The sequence below is a fragment of the Lepisosteus oculatus genome, chromosome 12, assembly GCF_040954835.1.
Source record: "Lepisosteus oculatus isolate fLepOcu1 chromosome 12, fLepOcu1.hap2, whole genome shotgun sequence".
Lineage (NCBI taxonomy): Eukaryota > Metazoa > Chordata > Actinopteri > Semionotiformes > Lepisosteidae > Lepisosteus > Lepisosteus oculatus.
The window spans coordinates 16,079,318-16,103,206 of NC_090707.1; the positions used below are offsets into that span (position 1 = coordinate 16,079,318).

The 23,889-nt window shown below is 38.9% G+C and overlaps 1 protein-coding gene across 3 annotated transcripts in view; it reads left to right on the plus strand.

Annotated features, from left to right (window-relative positions):
- Nucleotides 1-23,889, plus strand: part of myo3b (myosin IIIB) — a 120,773-nt gene that overhangs the window by 71,814 nt on the left and 25,070 nt on the right. For all 3 annotated transcript variants that reach the window (XM_015358857.2, XM_015358859.2, XM_015358862.2), the window contains 9 exons: nucleotides 4,050-4,129; nucleotides 8,208-8,285; nucleotides 9,500-9,705; nucleotides 15,645-15,756; nucleotides 16,186-16,348; nucleotides 16,748-16,828; nucleotides 18,681-18,789; nucleotides 20,618-20,669; nucleotides 21,573-21,693. In XM_015358857.2, the coding sequence (XP_015214343.2) occupies nucleotides 4,050-4,129; nucleotides 8,208-8,285; nucleotides 9,500-9,705; nucleotides 15,645-15,756; nucleotides 16,186-16,348; nucleotides 16,748-16,828; nucleotides 18,681-18,789; nucleotides 20,618-20,669; nucleotides 21,573-21,693 (1,002 nt within the window). The remainder of the gene's footprint in view (nucleotides 1-4,049; nucleotides 4,130-8,207; nucleotides 8,286-9,499; nucleotides 9,706-15,644; nucleotides 15,757-16,185; nucleotides 16,349-16,747; nucleotides 16,829-18,680; nucleotides 18,790-20,617; nucleotides 20,670-21,572; nucleotides 21,694-23,889) is intronic.

The window sequence follows — 23,889 nt, forward strand, 5'->3', positions numbered from 1 at the left end:
GGTATTCAAGAGAATCATGCCACTGGTGTCTGTCATCTGAGTTACACTCAGTTCCTTTAAACTGAACACAATTGGCAGACATTTTTGTGATAAACTCTTTTCTAAGGAATTTGACCATTTATACTTCATTGTAAGGAAATAGAGGGGGCAGTGTCCTGTCATAGAGGCCCTTGTTCTTATGTCTGTTAATATTCAAAAGGCTTTTGATAAGATACGATAATATCACTTTATTGGCCATATGCAATTTCTTGTATTAGGAATTTGTCTTTTTACATACCCCAACTTGCTCTCCATGAGACACACAGACAGGGAGAGAAGCTTGGGGTCAGAGCGCAGGGTCAGCCATTTATACGGCACCCCTGGAGCAGTTTGGGTTAAGGGCCTCGCTCAGGGGCCCAGCAGAGTAGGATTCCTCTGCCGGATGCGGGACACAAACCGGCAACCTTCCAGCCACAGGCTCAGATCTTTAGCCACAGGGCCATCGCTCCTGTATTATCGTTATTATGATGATGATGATGATGTAATGGGCCCAGAAGAGTTTTCATTGAAGACTATTCCATTAAACCCTTTTAGAATCTTAAAGCTATCCCTGGCCAATAGTGTTTTTTTTTTTTTTTGTGGGGATCGATGCTGGTAGACTGCCTCTCTTATTAAGTGACCCCTGCAGGTGCCCTGTCAGAGAGCAACATGGAAGACACCTCCACACTCTTAGCATGTCCAGTAGAAGGTCTTTAATTCATCATGACAAATGTTCTCAAATAATGTGCACTTGAATTGCAAATGGCAAATCAAACAAACGAGAATTCTATTTTACTGACTTCATTTGAATGAGGACGATTCCAATTAATCCACCAGATGAAACTTTGGGTAATTGGAATCACTCCTATGAAGCACCTGACACAGTTTATGAGCCTGGCTCTAAATGAGATACCGTCAGTGTGTCATGTGTTTCTTTGCTTGTGATATTGACTGAGAAGAAGCTCATTATAAGAATGCTAATATTAGGTGTCTTAATAATATATAATCCATATACCCTTGTACTTTCTGCAGACCACATGTAATTAGCAATATGGAAATGTATTTTACTTGATGCTTGTTTAAAAAAGTAGCTGGGAACAAAGCAAGAGCTCCGTGTTTTTTTCTGGATCGGTGGTATTTTGTGCACGTGTTCTTGTTTTAACAAAAAGGTGGCAATGATCAGAATATACGTAATAATATCTAATAATTTCCAAATTACCATTGCTTCTGGATACTCGTTTGGAGAAACAATCAAAAGAAATGGCACACTTCCACTTAAATTGAATCATTCAAGAAAAGTTTTCAATAAAAGAAATTGCTCACAGACCCAGCAACAATAGGAAGGAGATGAGGAGGGGGGACTTCTGTTCCAAGATCATGACCATATGTGCTGTTAAACTGTTGCAGGACTTTAGTGACTGTATCCTTACAACACAGGATTCAAAAGAGACCAGCTCCCCTGTTAAATCAGTAAGATGGCCCAAATAGTGTATGTCATATGATAGACATAGACAGGACGTAAAATAAGAGAAGGCAAGACAAACTGTGTAACATCAAGAGCCCTGAAAGCAAGCACATAGCAATTTATTTCTTCTTCCTCTATAAACAAAAACCTGTTTTCTGCTTCACCAGCTTTAAAAACCTTTAAAGAAATCAAATATGCATTTTTGCCATTATGTAGTTGCAACATCCTTGTCTATAATCTCTTCTGCGTATAATGTGAATATAAAGACGTATTGCAAAGTTATTTCCTGTGAGTAATTTATAAAGGGGTTCTGTGAGGGGTTCAGATCCGAACTTTAGTTGGTGGGGCAATCCAAGTTTGGATTTGAACCAATAAATCAAAAACTGTGTTGAAATGCAAAAAAAAAACTGCTTTAAACTATACCTGTGCTAAAGCAGTTCACCCTAGGGACCCTTTTGAAATTATAATATAAAGCTGGTCTTGCCAGGAGAAACAAACAAAAGTTTTGGCAGTTCAGTGAAAAGCTCTGTTCTTGCCGGTACTCTGAGCTTTGTTTTATAAGGCACATAAAATAAATGACCCTGTGTTTCACTAAAGTGTATGCTGATGAAGCTTCTACAGAGCTATCAGATTACACAGGGATTAAGGTTAGACATTAGCTCCAAGGGGCTGTCTGTTATAACCCACAAAGATTCCTCAAACACAACAAGCACTATACCAGCAATATGGAGGCAAAAGACATCTTCCAATAGGAAAATATTGTAAAGACAAGAAAGTCAAATTCTTGTATTCCTGCATTTTAAGTTGCAGTCTTTTCTTTTATTCACATCAGATTGAAGCACAGGCAGCAGAAATATATACTGTATATTACATATTTATATGTAAACACTCAAAACAACATATTGGAAGCATTCATTAGAAACAAAGTTATTATGACATCTTTCAGCTGAATACGTATTGTTAAAGTAAGTTTATTAATGACATAATGTTTAAATTATGCACTGGCACGTAGTAGCATTGCAGGTGAAGTAACTCATTTCAAAGAAGATGTTATTGAACTTCAAAGGCATTAATCTGCATCTCTATACAAATGATGGGTTAAAGGAGGTTGGTGTAAAGGGCACCATGCTGTTATGTGCACACCTCTTCTTTATTAGTATTGAAAGAAAAGATATGTCACACAGAAACAAGACTGTAATGAAAAGAGCTCACATCTTAGCAGTTCTATTCTACCGATGTGAAAGGCAGTGTGTTAAAATCCAGGGTGATCGTGTCATTTTCTGGGATACTTACTCATTTGGGTCTAAACAAATAAATACACAAAAAATCTTGTGCTGCCCAGTTTATACAGATCATCCACTATTCATTGGATTATACCGCAACCTCATCTCTTTAGTTATATTTTTGTAAAGGTGTGTGGCACATCTGCAGCAGTCTATTGTTTATTCATGGAGTAAACCCTTTGAAATGTGTTAAAATGCTTCCCACTCATTATAAAAATCCTGCCACCCATGGATTAGGACTTTGATGTCACCAATCCTGCTTCAAAGGCTTCTTTCAGTGCTATTAATCACAGTTTAGCCTCTGAAGATATAGCCAGAGAAAACATTTGGACATCTTGTGCTATACTTGCTAAAACTTTCAAACGTTCAGACTGCCTTGCACATGCTTAGTGCATATCCTTTCCTTTGCTCAGAGACAATAATACTGCTGATGGAGGAACCCCTGGGCTGCCTTTATAAACCCTAAGCAGGCTAAAGAGCACTGCACAGCCTGAGGGGTTCATCAGCAGAGGAATGTTTTGTAAATCTATCCAGGAGATTGGCTTGTGCGCAGATACTGTGGTAATATGAAATGCGTCAGTCTGTATGATCCCACAAACCCTCCCAAACTGACACATTCAAGTGATTTGGTGTGTTCAGATTAAGGCCTTTAATATGTACAAGTAGAGGTTAATTCTATACTCAAATATAAAAAGGAAAATGTCAAATAAACATCAGTTTGGCAGAGGAACCTGCCTCAGGTGTTTCAAGTTGAAACGATGGGCATTTTACTCCATCTTTTTACTTTCCAGCATGTAATTCACTGCTGCTTGTTCCTTTGCTGCCTAAACGCTGTCGCAGCTCTCTGCTCTAACCTGTTTGATATTCACGTATGCTGAGACCGGAAACAGAATGTGAGTGGCACAGTGGTGCAGTGGTTAGCATTGGTGCCTCGCAGCGGTGGGGCCCTGGGTTCAATTCCAGACCTGGAGAATCATCTGCATGGAGTTTGCATGTTCTCCCCATGTTCATGCAGGTTTCCACCAGGTGCTCTGGCTTCCAATCATAGTTAATTGGTTTCTGATAGAATTAACCCCGTTGTGTAGGTGTGCATGTTTGTGTCGGTGTGTGCCCTGCAATGGGCTGGCATCCTGTCGAGGGTGTACACTGCCTTGCTCCTGCTGCTTGCTGGGATAGGCTCCAGCTCCCCTGTGACCCTGCACAGTTAAAGAGTGGATGGCTAGATACACAATGTAGCAAAGCAGTGAAGCCTGACCCGTGTTTGTGTGCTGTGTTTTGAACAGGTAACCTGGCTACATCACGGGCAAGAGTGACTGCAGCATCACGATCGCTGCCTCCCCAGCTCAGTGTAGGACGCAATAAGGTTTGGTTCTCTCCTGTTGGGATGTTTTTTATGGCCTATTATCCAGAATTACCTGTGTTTTTATCCACATTGACTTAATGATACCGAGTGTTTCTCCCCCTCAGTTTGTGATATTATCCTGTTGTTATGTTACCATTTTACTGGATGTGGAAGCCTTTGGTGTTTGTCCACTGTATCGTGGGCCAAGCTCACGTTGGTCTGATTAAGTGATGTTGCACTGTAGCACAATGATCATCTGGGAGGATCTCCAAAATAAAGCATGTTTACAATTCCCAGCAAGTATCCACCCCCGTTTGTGTGCAGTATCGCCCTATTCAATGCTTTCCAGTATTTCACCTTGTAGTTTGGCAAAACATTAGTATTGTTTCTTACAAATGTGGGCCTGTGTTTTTTTCTGATAAAATTATGTTTATGATCATAACTAACAAATGAGGCCTTGGAAACAGACTTATGCTAGGACTGTAAGGGTAATAATTAGGAATAATTGCAGCAGTACGAAAAGTATTTGTTAGGTCTTGGATGGAACCTATGCATTCATTCGATTTTCAGTTTTAGTGCCTTTGTCTGGAATGTCTTGTCGCCTTTTTGTTTCACTTTTACTGAGACCCATTTGTGTCCTCCGAAAACTGAGTGCTTCCACAGAGAAAGGTTAAGTTTTCCACATTGATCAAATATAGGGCTGTATAGACTTTTATATTTGACTGTACTTATTGTACTGCTTTTTGTAAGATAACAAAGTGTATCATTTAAATGGGAGATATTGAAATTGCCCTTAACAACTGTAGCTCAGTTCAGTACTGAAGTTCCTACTTTTCTGTGTTATTGATACTCTAAGTCACTGTGGTGTTGTTAATATGCCTTTTGACTTTTTTGAGACATGATCAGGCTTGCTAAGTTGAATGCATGTGTAATGTTAACGTTGATGGTATAGAATTTTAGTCTACTTGAAAATTGGAATTGGTCTTTTTTCCTGTTGTTTGCAGGGGGTGTGCATGCATTTGTTCTGTGTTTATTTTTATCAGCAAGGGTGCTAAAATCCATTTGGCTTGCCAGCCATCTTGAAGGGGCCTGATGATTTAATGACCAGCTAATAACTCACTTCCTCAAGAAGAAGTATGAGAGGGGAGCACAGCAGCAATGGTTAAACGCTTAAAGTGATTTATGTGCAATGGTTGAATGTGTTTATGGCCAGGCAGTAATCATCAATGTACTGAGTGCTACCACAGTCGAATATCATAGCTGTGATTCCACTTTCCACCCTGTAGTTGACACCACACATCAAACCACTACAGCAGCATAAGCCACAGAAACCATTTACTTTGCATGTGGCACATCCCGGCTGTAACAAATGACTTACCTCCACTGACCGAGCAATACTCTTCTCCTGGCATGTAAAGTAACTTTTGACTTGTCAGAATATTTTCTGCTTTACACGAGCCTGGAGGAGAGGAATTGCTACAGTATATGGTGACTGTTGTCTTAGTTTACGGGTTTTGGCTCACATTTATCATGGGGGTCTGATGTACAGCTTGTTCTTTTTGACCCTGTTACTCGCATTCTTCCATGCTTCCAGTCCCCCAGAAACCTGTTAAAGGTACGAATATGCACCAAAGCATTGCTTCCACCAATCTGTGTAGGCAAATGTTAATTCAGCTAAAGTTTCTCCACACTTATCCTATGCCATCCAACTTCTCTGAAATGACAAATGCACCCCTTCTCATTTGATTGTACTGCCTGTGTGTTTATTTGACCAACACCTCCCATCTATACATTTGTATATTCAGTTCAAATATTTGCTGTGGGAAATTAATTCCTCTGACCTTCATACCTCTCATTTCATTCCTCCTTCCTCCTTCCTAATCAGAATTACTAACATACCTGTGTTAATCTTGATCATTTTTGTGTCATAGTGTTTTGACATACATTTTTCTTTTGCAGTTGTACTGCAGCTGGAAAACAGCATTTTAGTCATCAGTTTTAATATTTAGTTATTTGAAGCCTTAGCTTTAGAGGTAAAGGAGACTTCCCTTCACCAACCCCCCAGGTGAGTGTGTAGCCCCCCACCTGGATGATTCAACACTAGCCATAGTGCACATTAGCTGTCAGTGGGGAGGAGAACAGAGTAATGAAGCCCATTCATAGATGAGGATTATTAGGACATACTGTAAATGGTAAAGGCCAGGGAGAAATTTGGTCACTGGGGCAACACCCATACTCTTTTCCAGTAATGCCTGAGATTTTTAATGAGCACAGAGAGTCAAGACCACAGTTTTAAGTCACATCCGACGGACAGTGCCTTTTTTACAGTATAGTTTCTCCATCACAGTTTCAACATCCCTTCCAGCAGCAGCCTTAGCTTTCCCAGGAGGTCTCCCATTCAGGTACTGGCCAGGCTCACACCTGCTGAGCTTCAGTGAGTTACCAGTTGTGAGCTGTAGGGCGATATGGCTACTGGCTGACAGAAATATTTCATTTTTGTCATGCAGTGCAGTGTTTTTTTGGTATAGGAGAGACATTAAGAATGCATAGTAAGTCATATTTTGATCAACATTTCCATCAGTTGCAGCCGTAGAATGTGACGCAATTTTGTCAAAGAAAACTTCAGGATGTTAAGAGAACTGCCAGTAATCTTCTGAATCATATGTTTTGAATCACAGAGTGTGATAAGTGATCTGTGGCTAGATGTGGGGAAATTTCATATGAAGACATCATAAACAGCCTGCAGAAAACTTGGGATATGACTATAACACAGACAACTCAAATGCAATACAAATAATGAGTTCCGAGAAATTGCTAATAACATGAGGTCATTCTAAAGAGAAAAACGGGTAGTATCTGTGATCCTGTGCTTTATAGCTAATATACTGAAAAGTGTGAGCAATCATAACCTAAGCTCTTCACAGGTATTAGAACTATTAACATTTAAGAAACAACGGAACAGATGTTAGCACCCACTCATTAAAATGTTTTTAGAAATATGACAGCTCTTCATCTGTTTGCCAGACTCCTCGTGCACCAAGTCTGTAGACTATCTACAGTCCCAATTATACTGTGAGGTGAGAGAGAAAAATACTGGCATACCTTTCCATCCAGGGTAAGATAAATGAAATAAAATATTAAGATATGCACTTTGCTGTATAGACTTACAATAAAATATTTATTGCTTCATGAAATTTGATGAAGTCATGAGCAGAGAAAATCATTAGTATGCTAATATTGTGTCCTCTTTAATACTGTGGTGAAACAAGATCCAGGGTTTAAAGTGGAAGCCCTCTTTCACAGTGTGCTTTGCTAATTTTTTCTTATGCCTTAAAGCTGAAATGTTCATTCTTTCTAGATTATTGACTTTAAGTGTTTATAACATTGCAATAGAGGCACAATAAAATTCTCCATGGAGGAGCTGTATAGTCTCATTTTGTTTTTCAAGAAAAAAAAATAGGATGAATTAATTCAATTTATGATGTTCCCAGATTGCACTTAGATGATTTAAAGATGTGGATGTAATAGTTCTATCAAAAAATAACGTCCATATGAATAAAGTTTGTCTTAAGTTCAGCTACTTCCTTGTACCAGACACACTTTCCAATCAGACACAATGAGTTCCATTTTAAAGATTTGCGTTTCAAATGAAGACCGTACAACACAAAATCATCCAGCTGTATTCCATTTGGATTTTTTTGTCAAGGTCTCTTCTCTAAATTTTAAGAACTCTTCACTGCTCTCAAACTTAATTTCGCAAAATAAAACCAAGTAAGTAAACATTTTTTTGAAGCTGGTAAATTCTTCCATTCCAAACCTGGCATTTCCCACTTATTTTCTTTTGCTTGCTTTTGAACTGAATATCAATTTGAACAACTTTGGTTTCTAGTTTAAATAATTTCATTTCAGAGTTTTATAGTTTTATAGAGTTTTCATTTCACAGAGTACTTTACAGATTTGTTCTGCAGTTAGCAACATGGCCACTGAGATAGTCTCCTGCTATGCCAAGTCATCACAACATCAGAGTCCTAACTGGGCCTCAGGCTAACCAGTTCTCAGTGTGTGTTTGGTAAGTGTTGTGTAACTTGATGTTTTTTAGGTGGACACTATGGAAGTGATGCGGCACCCTGAGGAAACAACCAACATGCGAAGACAAACAGTGGCCTCGTATTTCAGGGTGTGTTTTTCCCTTCCTCCATCCTTCCCTCCATTTTCTTACTGCTGCAGCATGAAGGAGCATGAGCCTGTCCCAGCAAGCAAAGGGCACAAGGAAGGGTACCACCTAGAGCAGACACCAGTCCACCTCAGGGCACACACAGAAATAAACACATACTCACACCAGGGCCAATTTTCCCAGAAGCCACTTAACCTACTGGTATGTGTTTAGACTGTAGGAGAAACTGAAGCAACTGGAGAAAATCCACAGGTCCGGAATTGAACCTAGGGCCCCAGCACTGCGAGGCAGTACTGCTAACTACTGCACCACCATGCCACCCTGGGTGTGCTTTTCTCCCTTTGAATTCAAACATGCTTGATTCATGCTTTCAGTGTTGAAATGTCGATGATGCTTTCATTGATTAGCAAGATCAAAGTTCTTCAACTGTTTTGGTACCAGCAACCCTGCTGGCAGCCATCAAGTGAAGGATATTGTGCAGAAGGGGGTTTGTTTGCTTTGAGGCACACTGCACTTTTTCTCTTTTCAGAAAATATGACCCGATAACGTAGCAGGAGTCAAAAGGTATGGATTGTAGATTAGGAAAATGATGAAATAGGACCCATCGTTGCTCAGGTTTACAGAGGAGACTTAGCTTTTACTGCTCACACTTGAAGAAGCCTTCACAGCTGAAACATTGTGTTTTCTTTCTTCTCTTTTCAGCATGGAATAAACCTATTACTTGTTCCTTTGCAGACTACGCATGCTGACGCAGCTACCCACCTGAACTACTTTTACTGCTCCTGTCAGGGACATTATTCTCTGGTATTCTGGAAGTACCAGTGAACTTTAATGTGACTCAAAACCTTTGAACCATATGGCACAGGTTTCTGAGTCTTGAAAACACGAATTCTAGGTTATTTAATGTTAAAGTACAATTTAATGTCTTTAAAAAAAGAGGTCTTTGCTGAATGGACTGGACCTTTTTAAAGAATAAGTGTAAAGTGCAATGTATTTGCACAAAATAAAACCTATAATGCTCTGTAATGAACGAAGAAGAAGAAAGTGAAATGAAATGTATTGAAATATTGCATTTCCAAACCAGGAATGCAGTACGAAAGCAAATTGCTCCGACTTGTGAACACAGAAGTAGATACAGTACATTTCTTCAGCTATAGAACACCCTTCAGCTGCTCACTGAAGTACCTTTGAAACAAATCCTTCTTTTTCTTTTGCAGTATTCCCTAATGGATCTCCTGTCTAAAATGGTGGTCGGACAGCCTCACTTTGTTCGTTGTATAAAACCCAATGATGACAGACAAGCGCTCAAGTTTTCCACCGACAGAGTGCTGGTTCAGCTGCGATACACCGGCATTTTAGAAACGGTGAACATCAGGCGACAAGGGTTTTCCCATCGGATTCCTTTTGACGAATTTGTTAAAAGGTGAATGTCATGTGTCACAAAGTACTGTTTTAATTTCATGTTGCCTTCAGAAGCACTCCTTTACGCCAACATAAAATACCTCCTGAGAGTCTGACAATCAGCTTGTGTGTAATATGTGACACAATACAAGCTTTCTTAATTAGTCTGAGAAGTCAGTCTGAATATAAGTAAGCTGTTTACTAACTGGAAGTCATTAGTACTGACATGCAAAATTTCATTTTGCAGAAATGCATGGTGTACTGAGATTCAGGAAATTATCTGGTGCATTCAATGACACTAGCAAAAACATTGTTTTATTAGATTTAAGCCTGGTGCGCTCATACGAAGTCTCATACTAGGGGGTAAATCAATAATAATAATAATGTTGCTTTATTAGCCCTATACAATTTCTTCCATTAGGAATTCATCTTTTCGCTTGCTCTCCATGAGACACACAGACAGGTAGAGAAACTTGGGGTTAGAGCGCAGGGTCAGCCATTGTACAGCACCCCTGGAGCAGTTGGGATTAAGAGCCTTGCTCAGGGGCCCAACGGATTAGGATTCCTTTGCCAGCTGTGGGGTTTGAACCGGCAACCTTCCAGTCACAGGCACAGATCCTTAGCTTTTTTTATTTATGACTTAAGTTTTTCAGAATTACAGTACTGTAATTGCAGGCGATAATGTCATCTTGGCTCGGTTACATGATATAGACAACAGCTTTTTATTTGAAAGAGAAACTTTTATAGGTTTTCGTTTATTTATTTATCTATCAATCAATCAATCAAAGTTTATTTATCAAATGCACAACAATACAACGTGCAGCAGTAGTTGCGGGCAATGAAATGTCTTTTCTACGAGCTCACCGGGGGGTAAAAATCACAAAATTAAAAGTTAGGAAACATAATAATAGATAATAGTGCAAAAGAAATTGAATAAAATAAACTCAGACAAAACTCAATATCAACAGAGCTGCTATGTGTCCAGGGTGTATGCAATACATTGTGTTCAAGTAGTGCAGTATTCCGAATACAATGAAAACTGTATGTCCATGTAGCCAATACAAGTTATTTGCTGAAGGAACTGCATGTTGGCTATTTAGTTATTTGGAGATAGAGGGGTCTATTAGACCTACTATCTAGATAAATCAAACGGTGGTATTTACAAACATAGGAAAATATAAATGGATTGTTGTTCAGTGATTGAGGGAGCAACATACTAGGTTCAAAGAACACCCCACCCAGAAAATCAGGTGATGCGGTTATAGTCTTGACACAAAAATGAGTACACAGAGTACACAAAAATGTAAGTATCCCTTTAAATAAAGGTCTAGCCTAAGGCTTAAGCAATTTTATTTTTGTCCTTGGCAGCTTACTTCTGATGAGTTTTAAGAACATTATAGGAATAGAAATTCTAAGGAAGGTACTGTTTTACTACACTGTACCATGGAAATGACAAGGTATATATAGAATAGTGTTGTAAGCACTTCTAAGAAAGATTACTTTTACATTTATTCACATGCTTCAGTGTAGAAAACAGATACAGTGTAGTATCCCCATCATTATACTGGGGCACCACAGGGTCAGTGCCCCCTACTGGTCCCATTAGCACCTCTTCCAGCAGCAGCCTTAGTTTGATTTATTTTGCTAGCATTATTTTAAACAAATAATTTGAAAAAACTTTTTTAAATAGCATATATTTTTCAAGCCGTTTGTTTGACATAATTCTGTTGTGCTGTTAGAAAACATTTAGAGTCTATTCATGTCAATTGGGACCTCAGTAATTTCAGTCACCTTAGTTCTGACCTGGTCAGTGATGCTAGTTTGAAGGCCTGTAAAGTAACAGACAGATCCTGTAGTTAGACAGTGAAAAGCATTTCAGAATTGCTGTATCAAAGCCACTTCTGATGCTGGCAAGAGTTGCACTTTGTATTCACCATCAAAGGACGAACAGGTATCAACAGGAATTAATATAAAAGACAGTAAATCTTTGGAATATCAAAGAATTTCATAGCCAGCACTATTGTTGTTTTTTCTATCCTTTGACTAACTCTACAACAAAGAGGATGAGCCAGCAGTTTTTGAGGCCTTGATGTTCTTTAACAAATAGTCCTATCAGCCTGTCCTATAGTGGTGTTTTGTAAACTACTTTGAGGAAGTGTAAGACAATCAAGTACTCTAACAAAGGTTTATAAACATTAGGTGAAACTAACAAGGAGATAAAATCTCCACTAACATTACTCTCCTGGGCGTCTCTCTTTACCTGGATGAAATAAGAGAAACTTGTAAATAGGGACCTGTCTGACAATAGAGCACTATGCATTTCAGAACAGGTAAAATAGGCTTCATGTACTAACTAAAGCTTTGCCAACCGTGACAGTGTGCTGATATTTAATAGAGTGCTGCTCATTCTCAGGGATAAAGAAGTCAGAAAGTTCAAGACTGCCATATTATTGTGCTTTTTTATTTTACTTTTTTTGTTTTGTTTTTGTCTTTGGAGTTTTAGTGAAACAATGTGCACCTCATCTTTCAGTGGACAGCAGGTTACTGTCAGTGTTTAATACCTGCTCCCGAATCTCATGGTTTAGATGGTTTTCAGTCTGATTGGATGTTTTAAAGAGTGTGATGGAGCTGCAGCTACTCGTTGTGAACATTTCTTTACCATGCATGTAATTTTTCAATGTCTAAAGCTTTAAAGATTGCCTAACCTCTTCTTCCAAATTGCCTATCAGGCAATATGTTCTTTAATGATGTCTGAATTGGTCATCTCAGAGTACATAATGAAACAAAGACATTAATAATAGTGTTTTCTACAGATACTTTGTCTTGTAAGATGACATGACATGAATGCACCATGTGATCCATATCCCATGAGCCCTTTGCTTTTTCTTGATTACAGATGGTTGAATAATTTAATTCCCAAAATGAACAGAATAAATTCGGCTTTCTTTGTGTCTAATGTTTATTTTCGGTCTGTGGTTGCATTCATAAAATGTCTGAGTTTAGTTTACATCCTAAATAGTCCATAGCATTAACAGGATAGGAAACATGTTTTCCTAAGTGTTCATAAGCAGGAAATATATAATGAATAATGAAAAATCCCCTATACTGATCTTCTGGGCTTTGAAGGTTGGCCAATTAAAGTTGTCTGATTGGGCGTGTACATTATTCCTGTTGGGAATCACATTTCCTTTACATTTACAGTTGGGTACTATTCATGGGAAGATTAAAAGTATCTTATATAGTATATCACACAGGTTATGCAGCAACACCTGTGTATACATTAAGATGAAAAGATAATTGTGTTTAAAAACAGAAATTAGGTTTCTTTCATCTGTGCAACCTCCTGAAACTTCAGCATAGAAGCTAAATACTCACGTCAAATGAGACAGTTGAAAACACTAGCAGCAAACATAAAATATGGGTTAATACACCAGACATATAACAACAAATCTAGTGTTTGGAGTGGCTAAATAATGTGTAAGCTCATTAAGTCTACTAATATGTTCTGGAAGTTTTCTGGAGAGATTAATTAACCAATGCATTCATTTTTTCTTAAAATAGATGCAACTCTACAGTTAACTCTTTGAATTCAGTAAACATGTACTTTTATAAAAGTTTAGGATACCAAACTTTACACAAAACTATTTTAACTTGTAGTGTTTCGTTTAAAATCCTGTTATTACCAGTACAACAATGGGATCAATCCTTTATTCTACTACAGCTGCTGATTTGATACTAGTGGAACCCTGTGTTGCTGGATGTACTTGATCTACTGTTTGAGTTCAGCAACATTATTCATTTAGTTTGATTTGCCATATCACCATGCAGCTCACAACTGGCAACCCACTGAAGCTTAGCAGGTGTGAGCCTGGTCAGTACCTGGATGGGAGACCTCCGGGGAAAAACTAAGGTTGCTGCTGAAAGACGTCTTAGTGGGGCCAGTAGGGGGCGCTCACCCAGCAGTCTGTGTGGGTCCTAATGCCCCAGTATAGTGACGGGGACACTATACTGTAAAAAGGTGCTGTCCTTCAGATGAGACGTAAAACCGAGGTCCTGACTCTCTGTGGTCATTAAAAATCCCTGGGCATTTCTCGAAAAGAAAAGGGGTGTAACCCCAGCGTCCTGGCCGAATTTCCCATTGGCCCTTACCAATCATGGCCTCCTAATAATCCCCACCTATGAATTGGCTTCATCACTCTGTTCTGCTCCCCACTTATAGCTGATGTGTGGTGACCGTTCTGGCGCACTATGGGTGCCGTCGCATCATCCAGGTGGGGCTACACATTGGTGGTGGTGGAGGGGAGTCCCCATTACCTGTAAAGCGCTTTGAGTGGAGTGTCCAGAAAAGCGCTATATAAGTGTAAGCAATTATTATCATTATTATTATTTTATTTTATTATTGGCTCATTCCAGAGTGGAAGGATTTGGTTCTGGAAAGGAGCAAAAGAAGTAATTGATGTCACCAGACCTAGGTGGGAAATTAATTTAAGCAAAAGAAGTAACAGAATACTACATATCATTTTTCCCTCTTTTTCAATCTCTGTAAAACCCCAATATTCTTCCTCTCTGTGCCCAAATTGAAGGCCAGCAACTTCATCAAACTCCCATCAGTGAATGACTGCTAAAGTCCCACTGATGCACTCTGTTTTGTTCCGGGAAGATCTTGTAAGGCTCAGGCTCAGATGTTGCTGGATGTCAGAAAAACTTTTTTTTTCATAAATGATTTGTAAAAAAAAAGGGACACGAATATTTTTTTTTACCAAAGACATAATAGGGCTGTATGTCATTAGGGGGAATGTGCTAGTCTGTTTTACAAGTCTGTTTTACAAACGTCTGCATGTGTGCTTCAGGTCTCTAATGAATCACACTGTACAGTATGTATATTGTTGAGAATGATTTTGATCAGGAAAGCTGAATCCCCTCTTCATTTAATACCGCTCACATTTAACATTCATTTCAAGATCACAAGGAGACTTGTTGAGTGATCCATGTTAAATCTATAACTACTGCACCCAATTAATTTCCTTGGCTTTTGACAGTTCTAAGGTTTCACTTGTGGAAAATGTAATAAGATGGGCTTCCATTACTGATTATGTCTCTACGGTTTTGCAGGCAAATGTTTAAAAGAGGAGCAATAGCACTGACATTTTTCTTGCATAATTTCTGTGCATTGCCCTTTCCAGCAGTTGTGATCCAGGATGGTGCCTTTTTTTACAGCAACACAATCACTTAAATAATAAAATGAGCAATGTAATTAGAATGTAGTTCTCTTACCAAAATCATTTCCCAAAATCATATTTTCTCTGCTCTTCTGAGCCCAAAGTAGTGGTGAATTTACTACAGTTTGGGCTTTAAGTTTTAATTTAAATCATATTAAGAGCGGTTGAGCAGAAAGGGTCACAAAGAAGCAAGTGCAGATGGTCTAGAAAAAATCAAATACATCAGTAACCGACTATCTTAGTAGTCATCTTAAGCTGTTGTCATGGCATCCGAAAGCTAACCATATTTCTACTGTTTGGATTTAAACACTCGCTCCATTAAGTAGCCTGCAAATATTATAAAAACACATGGCGCTTCACAGCAGAATGAAAAGCAACGACATTAGCAGCATATGAGTCATACAACGCCGGCATCAAAAACAAATGCCTAATTATTAGAATGTCTTAATTGTAATCAGATTTGCCTCATCATTCTGGGCCTTCCATTGCAGTGGCTGATGAAAGTCACTGCAATATGTAAAATCTTTTATCTTCCATACAATCAATATCTCAGATCCTATGTTTTTTTTAGCATTTATTACCTTCATAATGCAGGAAGCGTTATTAAGGTAAGGGATAAATTAATTCAGTATGGTTTTTAAGTTCTTTAACATGTTTACGTTCTTTTAAGTGAAAACCATTATTGCTTTTAATTTTCACTTGGCAGCGGTCTTACTCCGGCTTTGTACTCCCTGTCTGTTAGGTATTACTATCTCGCCTTCAGGGCACACCAGATGCCTGATACGGGCAGAGAGAACACCATCGCCATTCTGGAGAAAGCAAGACTAGACAAGTGGGTACTTGGGAGAACCAAGGTAAAAAAACAAATTGAGTATTGTTTGGTTTCATGCTGGTGTCCCAGGATATTTGTTCAGAAATCCCCTGTCCACTTAAAAGATGTTGTTTTGTTACGGATTCCCTGAGCACATAACAAAACCACCCACCCCCCCCCCCCCCCCCACACACACACACACACTTTTCTTAGTGTTAACCACAAAGGCTTGAGCTGAATGTTCAAAGTGTCTGTTATTTATGCATGTAATGAACCAGTTGTTAGAATCATAATGCAGAATGGTTTTTGCATAATTTGCCCTGCTAAAATCAGGAAGTGAATATCTTTCACAGTCTTTTAACAGTGAAAGCAGCTGTGCGTTTCTGCTCACTTTAAAAACCAGTATGGCTGACATGATTATGGCTTTCGGGTTGAAGGTGTGCCACAGCTGATGTCATCTGGTGTTTAACAGGTCTTTCTGAAATATTACCACGTGGAGCAGCTGAACCTGCTGCTGAGAGAAGTGATAGCCCGTGTGGTGGTGATGCAGGCTTACACCAAGGGCTGGCTGGGAGCTAGAAGGTACAGAAGACTCAAAGAGAAGAGGGTACATGGTGCTGTCGTCATCCAGGCAGGTATGCAGTAGCTGCTCTTCTGTCCTTTGTGTAAAACATGAAATTGTGAATTTGGATGAGCAAAAAGAAGTCTATCTTACAGAGAACAGACTTGCCAAACATTGCCAAAAACTTAAGCGCCGCCCCTAACTGCCTAAAGTAAACGTGTACGTTTAAGGAATTAAAAGATGTTGCCATTAAGAGATGATAAAATGCTTTGTGGTTTTCTCTTTTTAAAAATGTGGTGATTGTGGAGTGAATCGTTGGAAAATTGGTCAGATTTCTTCCGCGCCGAGCTGAAAATTCCACCTTTGCATTTGGTTTCTTGTTTTAACAAGTTTGTGTTTTCACTGAGCTAATATGCCTAAAGTGTGTTGCTGGTGCTTCCCTCCAATTTCTGAGACATTGTGTTTTCTATAGCCTGGAGGGGACATGTCGCTCGTCAGACTCTCAGGCAAATCAAAAGGGAAAGAGAAGAGGCAGCCATCTGTATACAATCAGGTAACCCATTGCTGAGAGTGTTCTACAAAAAATACAGACAAATATTTGAATGGGAAATCTGCATTGTATAAAGTTATTTCCACTACACTATGTATAACCCTGCCACATACACTTGCTTTTCTAGTGACCAACATGAAAAGAAAACTCATAAAGGACTCTAAACTTTAAGGTTCGATGAAATGCTTTTTTGATCTCAATAAACCTCCCATGAAACAGTAATAATTAATTAATTATGTATGAAGAAAAGCTTTTGAAAGTTTGGGCAGCATTTGGTCTCCATGTTTCAGGAGAACAGTGCATATTGAGATCCTTTTTCCTTTCATCTCTTTCCCAATAAAAGCAGCAGTGGGGCTTATCCCTTCTGTTTCCTCATAACTTCCTCTCCGAATTCCCGGTCTATTACAGCACATTCACATACCAGAAACAAGATGCCTTTTCATACTGTCAACCTTTTCATCTGAAATGTAAATTAATTCTTACTCAGGACGCCTTGACAGAGATCAAAGTGGCCCATGTTAACCTTAGCAGGCTTTCTCTCTGCAGCACAGGAAGCGCTAAAGAGGACAGGCAAAGGTAGAGCACAAGGTCCGACCTAAGTTGTTAACTGGAGCACGATCTCAAGGCTCTTCCTTGAGTAGAGGAGCGAGCCTAACAGAAACCTGGACTGCTTTGGTAAACGACATCATTAGATAGATACTTTATTGATCCTGAGAGGGAAATTGGAGAATTAAAAGGCTCTGAACAGTAAGGAGAAGTTCAGAGCACAGCTAATGTTTTCCAACGGTTCACACTGGCTGGAGTTTTTCAGAAAAAAACAACAACCGTGTATGTATTTTGCTGCTTCTTAAGAGGTTTCCTCCTGTACTCGGGATACTGTTAAAGTGATGCTGACAGGGAGGTACTTGCAGATCTGAAGGAAGGGAGAAGCCAAGCCCCCAATGGAAAACTCTGACACGTTTAAATTGTGTTTCTTGCAGCTTAGCCTTTGAGGTAGGCCGCATTTGCATTTTAAAAATAAACAGATGCCTTTCAAATACATGAGCTGATGGCCTAGGGATCTCAGTGGACCCAGGGAGCTCACTAACAATCGATCAGATTAAAACAGAGAAAACATGCCCCTTTTTAACAATGTGCTGGAGGTTTCTTTTCCTGTGTGTATAATATTACAACTAAAACACAAAGCCCTTTGACTGAGTTTTTATTTACATATGCAGTTCAAGAGGCAGAAAGCGAAGGGGACAAAAAGTCACAGTTTCAGAATTTCTGACCAAGATAATGCTACCAGGGGCTTAAATTCGGATTCAAACTTCCGTAGTGGGAGTTTATTGCACTTTACATTTTAATTTTCTGTTTTTCATGATCATCTGGAAATTGTGGCTAGCATTAGCACATTCCTCCAATTGATTGTCCCAGTGGAAAATTGTACATGACAATTGATTCCCTTTATGATCTGCGAGTTTGTTTTACATTATATGCAAAGAGCAGTTGTGAAAATGTATTTTCATCTTTTTAGTAAAAAAATTAATGATTTATAAGCCTGACAATTTTTCAAATCGTGAACAGAAAAAAAAATGATGCCATTTAATTTCGTTTTATGTTTTAGAAAAAAGCTAAGAGGCAAGTATTAATAATTAATTGGTTATTGTATTTTGTCCATTGTTTCTGCTACAAGGACTAAACAAAGCATATTTAATGCTCGCAGCCATGAAATTCAAATGAAAACAAAGTACTGTATTTTTTCACAGTAACACATGGTTCATTTTTTGAAAGGTGTTAAAAATAAAAGTTATGAGAAAAACAATTGCTGTTTGGTACTGTAACAGATTTTGAATGATATGATATTATTTTATAGCTTACAGGAGGTACTATGCTCGTAAGCGTTCTGAGGCTATGAATCATGGGGTTAATTCAGTGGCTTTGTCTCAGACCCTGGATGGCACCAGGGTTGTAAATGAAGTTGGGTGAGTCATTTGGATCTTTTCCCCTGTCTTTTAATATTTCCATTAGTGATTCAAAACATCTGATGTGTTTATATGTGTGTGAAAGTTCTTAGACACCAGAGATAAAAACAAGTTCTAAAACAGTCACAAAGAGTCAATTTCTTCATAGTTTTGTTTCTGCTTAGAGTTTTAAATAAAAGCTTACACATTTTGACCCTGTTCTCACGAGTCCATTTTTTGTATTTATTTTGCAAAAAAGCCTCAAAAAAGACTTAACTGAGGACTTACATATAGGAAGAAATTGATTGTGTTATCCAAGAGTTAAAACACCCATCATTAATCTAATGCTTATTTAATGCTTTTTATTTTGTTAATGTTTCATTGTTCTACCTCTGAAACAATCACCTCCCTCCTCCCCTCCCTTTAAGTAGGAATTCTTAAATGAGATTTGTAGTTTTAATGAATATATTTCTTTCAGGATAAGGCAAACTTTTTCTGTGAAGTATCTCTGATAAATGCTGCTTCTGCTTAATTGTGGCACCCAGATGTCAAAGCATAACTGGCTGTGTATTTACTCGGCATGTGGATAGAGTTGTCATTAAGAAACTATGTGAAAGCAGGAAAACAGATGAACAGGGGTACAGATGGTCTTTACTTCTCTCTGTGTATATCACTGTGCAAAGCATTCCATTGAACTCTATTGTCGCTGTTCTGACAGTGTTGCTAAAATTTCATTTTCCTTTCACTACAGAAACTGGCAAAATAATGGCAATTCATTTAGCAGCTTGTTTATATGTGCACTTATCAACCATTTTTATTTTCAGTTTCACGGTACCAGATGACACATTTTGAGCGGAGCATATTTTGAAAGCAGAGTCTCTATTTTTGAGAATCAGGAGATGTTTAAATTTAGTGGAAAATAGAAAATGGATTTCTTGGCATCCAGGCCAACACAGCATCTTTCAGGACTATAAAATCAAATATAGTAACAGGGACATCTGAAAGTTAAACAGAGATGTTTCCTGTTGGCATAAGTACACAGATGATTTTATTTAGTGATACTTTTGCTGACTTTGCTAACGTAATACTATTTGCAAAACCAACAATCCAAACCTGATTTCTATTATGAAGTTTTCTTTTCTGTGCACTTAAAAAATTAATATATTTTTCTTTAGGGAATTCTCTTGATTTCTCCAGGCACGTTCCTCAGTCGAGACCATTGCGAATCTTGGTTTTGCGTTTCCGATAACATTAGGAAGCCGAGTAGAATTACTGAATAAAGCTTATATTCCACCTGCTGTATTACTTCATGAGTGTGTCCACATTCTTCTGTTTACAATTTTTCCTGAATATCCTGCAGTAAGCTCCTCAGTTATGGTAACTTTATCATATCACATCCGGTAAGAAGCACTGTTACAAAATTGCTGTGACAAAGATGTCGTTTTTTTTCCTTATTGTTTCTGCAGTGTTTGAGAACACACCCTTTTAATAAAGTCTGCTGCTAGTAATAAATTTACCAGAATACATATTAAACCAAAGAGTAAAATGAGCCTTGTAAAACAACAACAACAACAATAATAATAACATTTGAATGTGTTTAAAATAATTGTAACACAGTTCCCATGACAACTGTATAAATATCAATGTTAAATAAAATCTGCAACTTCTTAGTTGTGTTTTTTAACTTGCATAGATGTGAGTGAGGAAGAACATAAATTCAGCCTATTTGTGTTCTATCTGTTTTTACTGTGATAGTGCTTAAACACGTCCTAACAAGATTTTAACCTGTGTGGCCGGGAAACGTCTCAATATAGAAAGTAACATCAAGGCTTTTTTATTACACCTTTAGGCATGGCAGCTTCAGCAGAACGGATTTCTTAGCTGACCATCAGGAGAAAAGGGTGAGTGCGTTTTTTTTGTTATTTTCATGGTGAACATGAGTTCTCGAATCCGTAGTGCTGAATTCTGCTCCAATCAGTAGTTAGGCCAAGCGCTGAGAACATGAAATTGTTAGAAGAGTGTTTTGAAGTCCTTGAGACAAAAGACTCTTCTTGCTAAAAACTTTAGTTCAGTGGAGAGACAGGGTGGTACGCTGAATAAGAGAATCAAAAGGCTGGAAATTCACGGCTGAGAATAAATGCTTGCAGTTCCCTTAGGTGATTTGTCTTTGCGCTTCTCTTTCTACAGATGTTAGAGCCCCTTTTTTAGTAAAGACCTGAGGTTCTTTGGTAGTACTTTGATATCCTGCTCGAATTCAATATGTGAAATAGAAGAGTCACTCTGTGACTTGGAGCACATCACAGTCTTTGAAGTCTGATCCAATTTTTGCTGCTCACCATTTGATGTTGAAAGGATGAAATGAAGAAAATGTACAGTTTTTGCCAGTAACTCTGCTGAGCATATGTAAGATTAAAAAAGCAAAATCCTTTGGAGGATGTACTTAGAAATGTTAAGCAGATTAATACTTTCCTATAGCTCTTTTATTCAAAGATAAAATTAAATATGAGAGGAAGTGCGCGTCTGCTGTTATTTTCACCCTGACAATTAAGTCAGTGCCTAGCCATCTGCATGTAGGTAGGAGAAAATAAAAAAGCGCTTACGCTGATAAATTTGCATGCCATTACGATTGCAAAGCATATTAGCGGGTTCTAGTGAAAGTATGTGACAAAAACATAATAAAATTGAATAACAAACATAATTCTGGTTTCAGAAAAATATGAAGGCTCCATTGTACACGCTAGTTCGTTACTGACAGTCCACTTCTGGGTGGAGGTTTATTGGAACAATTATTGTATTTTTTAAAGGTGCTGCGTGACAGCCAAAAGAGCTTAAGTAAATGCTACGGCCAAGACAAAGACAAAAATGAAGACATTGTGAAGCCTTATGAGGAGGCAAACAGCATGTGGGAGTCTCAGTGTACACAAGGTAAGCTCACTTGAGAAAGGCCGGGTGTGGGTAATTATATAAGAAACAGGATATGTCGTGGCTTAATAAAGGAAGCGTAATATTAAAACAATACTCTTTTCCATCATCCCTCATCTTTAAAGTGCTTTTCAGTAACGACCAGGGGAATCATGAGAGATCATTTTCATAGGCTTTTAATACACTGGGTCAGCTTATCATTAATGTCTTATCAAGGTTTAGCATGGCACCAGCGCTTCAAAGTATAGTCGACTACAAGCATGCCTATTACTGAAGATCTGATCATCACTTTAATAGACAGTCATAATAACAGTGACATGCAAAGTATACAAGCCCTGATTTGTTGAACATATGTTTAGTTTGTATTTTGCCCAAGGCATTGAATTTCATTAATGCCTGCTGCATAACACACATTGTGAATTGATCATTACTATGGGCACTGAATGAATAGGGGCAAGTTAATGCCATTCAGAGTCCCAGGGTGAGAGATTGGGATGGGATGGCATTTAACAACATGGATGGGATTATCTGGATTAGACGTAATAATGTAACACAGACAGGTTTTCCAAGCGTATTCCTACTTCTGCGCTGACAAGTTTGGTATGAATTAGTGTCAGTGCCGTGCAGTAGGTTTGGGTTAGATAGTGCTTAATGCTGTAAAGCTGGATGTGTATAACCATTGCAGAGAACCCTGGTGACTGGTTTCCAATAAGAAAACACCTGAACTGAAGTGTACAGTACATAAAAAATAAGTGTGACCACATTTTTGTTCCACAGGTGACTTTCTATGAGCAGCTTTAAGAGATAATGAAAATTAGATATCTTTTTCTGAAGGAAAAATATAAACCCTCATTATTTAAACACTTTTTAGTGCAATGCAAAGAGTCCATTATACAATTTTCTCCACGAAGTATCAAAAAGCCTTTCTAAACATAGGCTTTGGGTTCACAATTGAAATGGAATATTAAACAATGCATACCCATCAAATTATATACAGTAGTTGGTGGTATGATATCACTTTTTTCTGTCTTCAAAGTTGCTAGCCGCTTCAGTGACTTCAGAAAATCCCAGGAAGCCATTGCAGCAGCCCATGCTGGTGGGTCACAAGGCACAGAGGGCATATGTTGGGGAACATTTACAGTTGTTGTAAAATTGCTTTCTGTAGAATGCACATTGTGAATTGATCATTACAGTGGGTGCTGAATGAATGGGGGCATGGTGATGTCACTCTGGGTCCCAGGGTGAGAGAGCTGGGACAGATCCTAGACCACATTTCCTTCCAGGCGGTGGCCAGTTTGACTAGGCACGTGTCCTCATCCGATGGCTTGTTGAAGCGGTTATAGTCAAAATTTGCGATGTGATGGCTGCTTTCAGCTAGCTGTGTTTTTGAAGGCCTGGGCACGTGGTAAAACTTTCCAGGGTTCTGAAGAACTCTGGAGCTCCTGACCCTGCCAGGAATTTATACAGAATAATAATTCCTTACATTTATATAGCACTTTTCTGGATACTCCACTCAAGACGTGCTTTACAGGTAATGGGGACTCCCTTCCACCTGCCTAGCCCCCACCTAGATGATGCGATGACAGCCATAGTGCGCCAGTACGCTCACCACACACCAGCTATTAGTGGGGAGGAGAACAGAGTTATGAAGCCAGTTCAGAGATGGGGATTATTAGGAGTCCTTGATTGCCAAAGGCCAGGACACCGTGATTATACCCCTACTCTTTTTGAGAAACGCCCTGGGATTTTTAATGACCACAGAGAGTCAGGACCTCGGTTTTGTGTCTCATTCGAAGGACGGCGCCTTTTTACAGTATAGTGTCCCCGTCATTATACTGGAGCATTAGGACCCACACAGACCGCAGGGTGAGTGCCCCCGGCTGGCCCCGCTAACACCTCTTCCAGCAGCAGTTTTAGCGTTTCCAGGAGGTCTCCTTCATCCAGGTACTGACCAGGCTCACACCTGCTTAGCTTCAGTGGGCTGCCAGTTGTGAGTTGCAAGGTGACATGGCTGCTGGGTGCTTTATTCTTTATGACAAAGAAGAAAACCAAGATGCCTAGTGAACAGGTTGGTTCGCTGGTATATGAACCAATCATTCACATTTGGGAGAGTCACATGACCAGGTAAATCTAGATGTTGAGATTAAGGCTCTTTACTGTGCTTCTGTCCTGCTGTCTCGAGAGATTGCTAGGATTAAG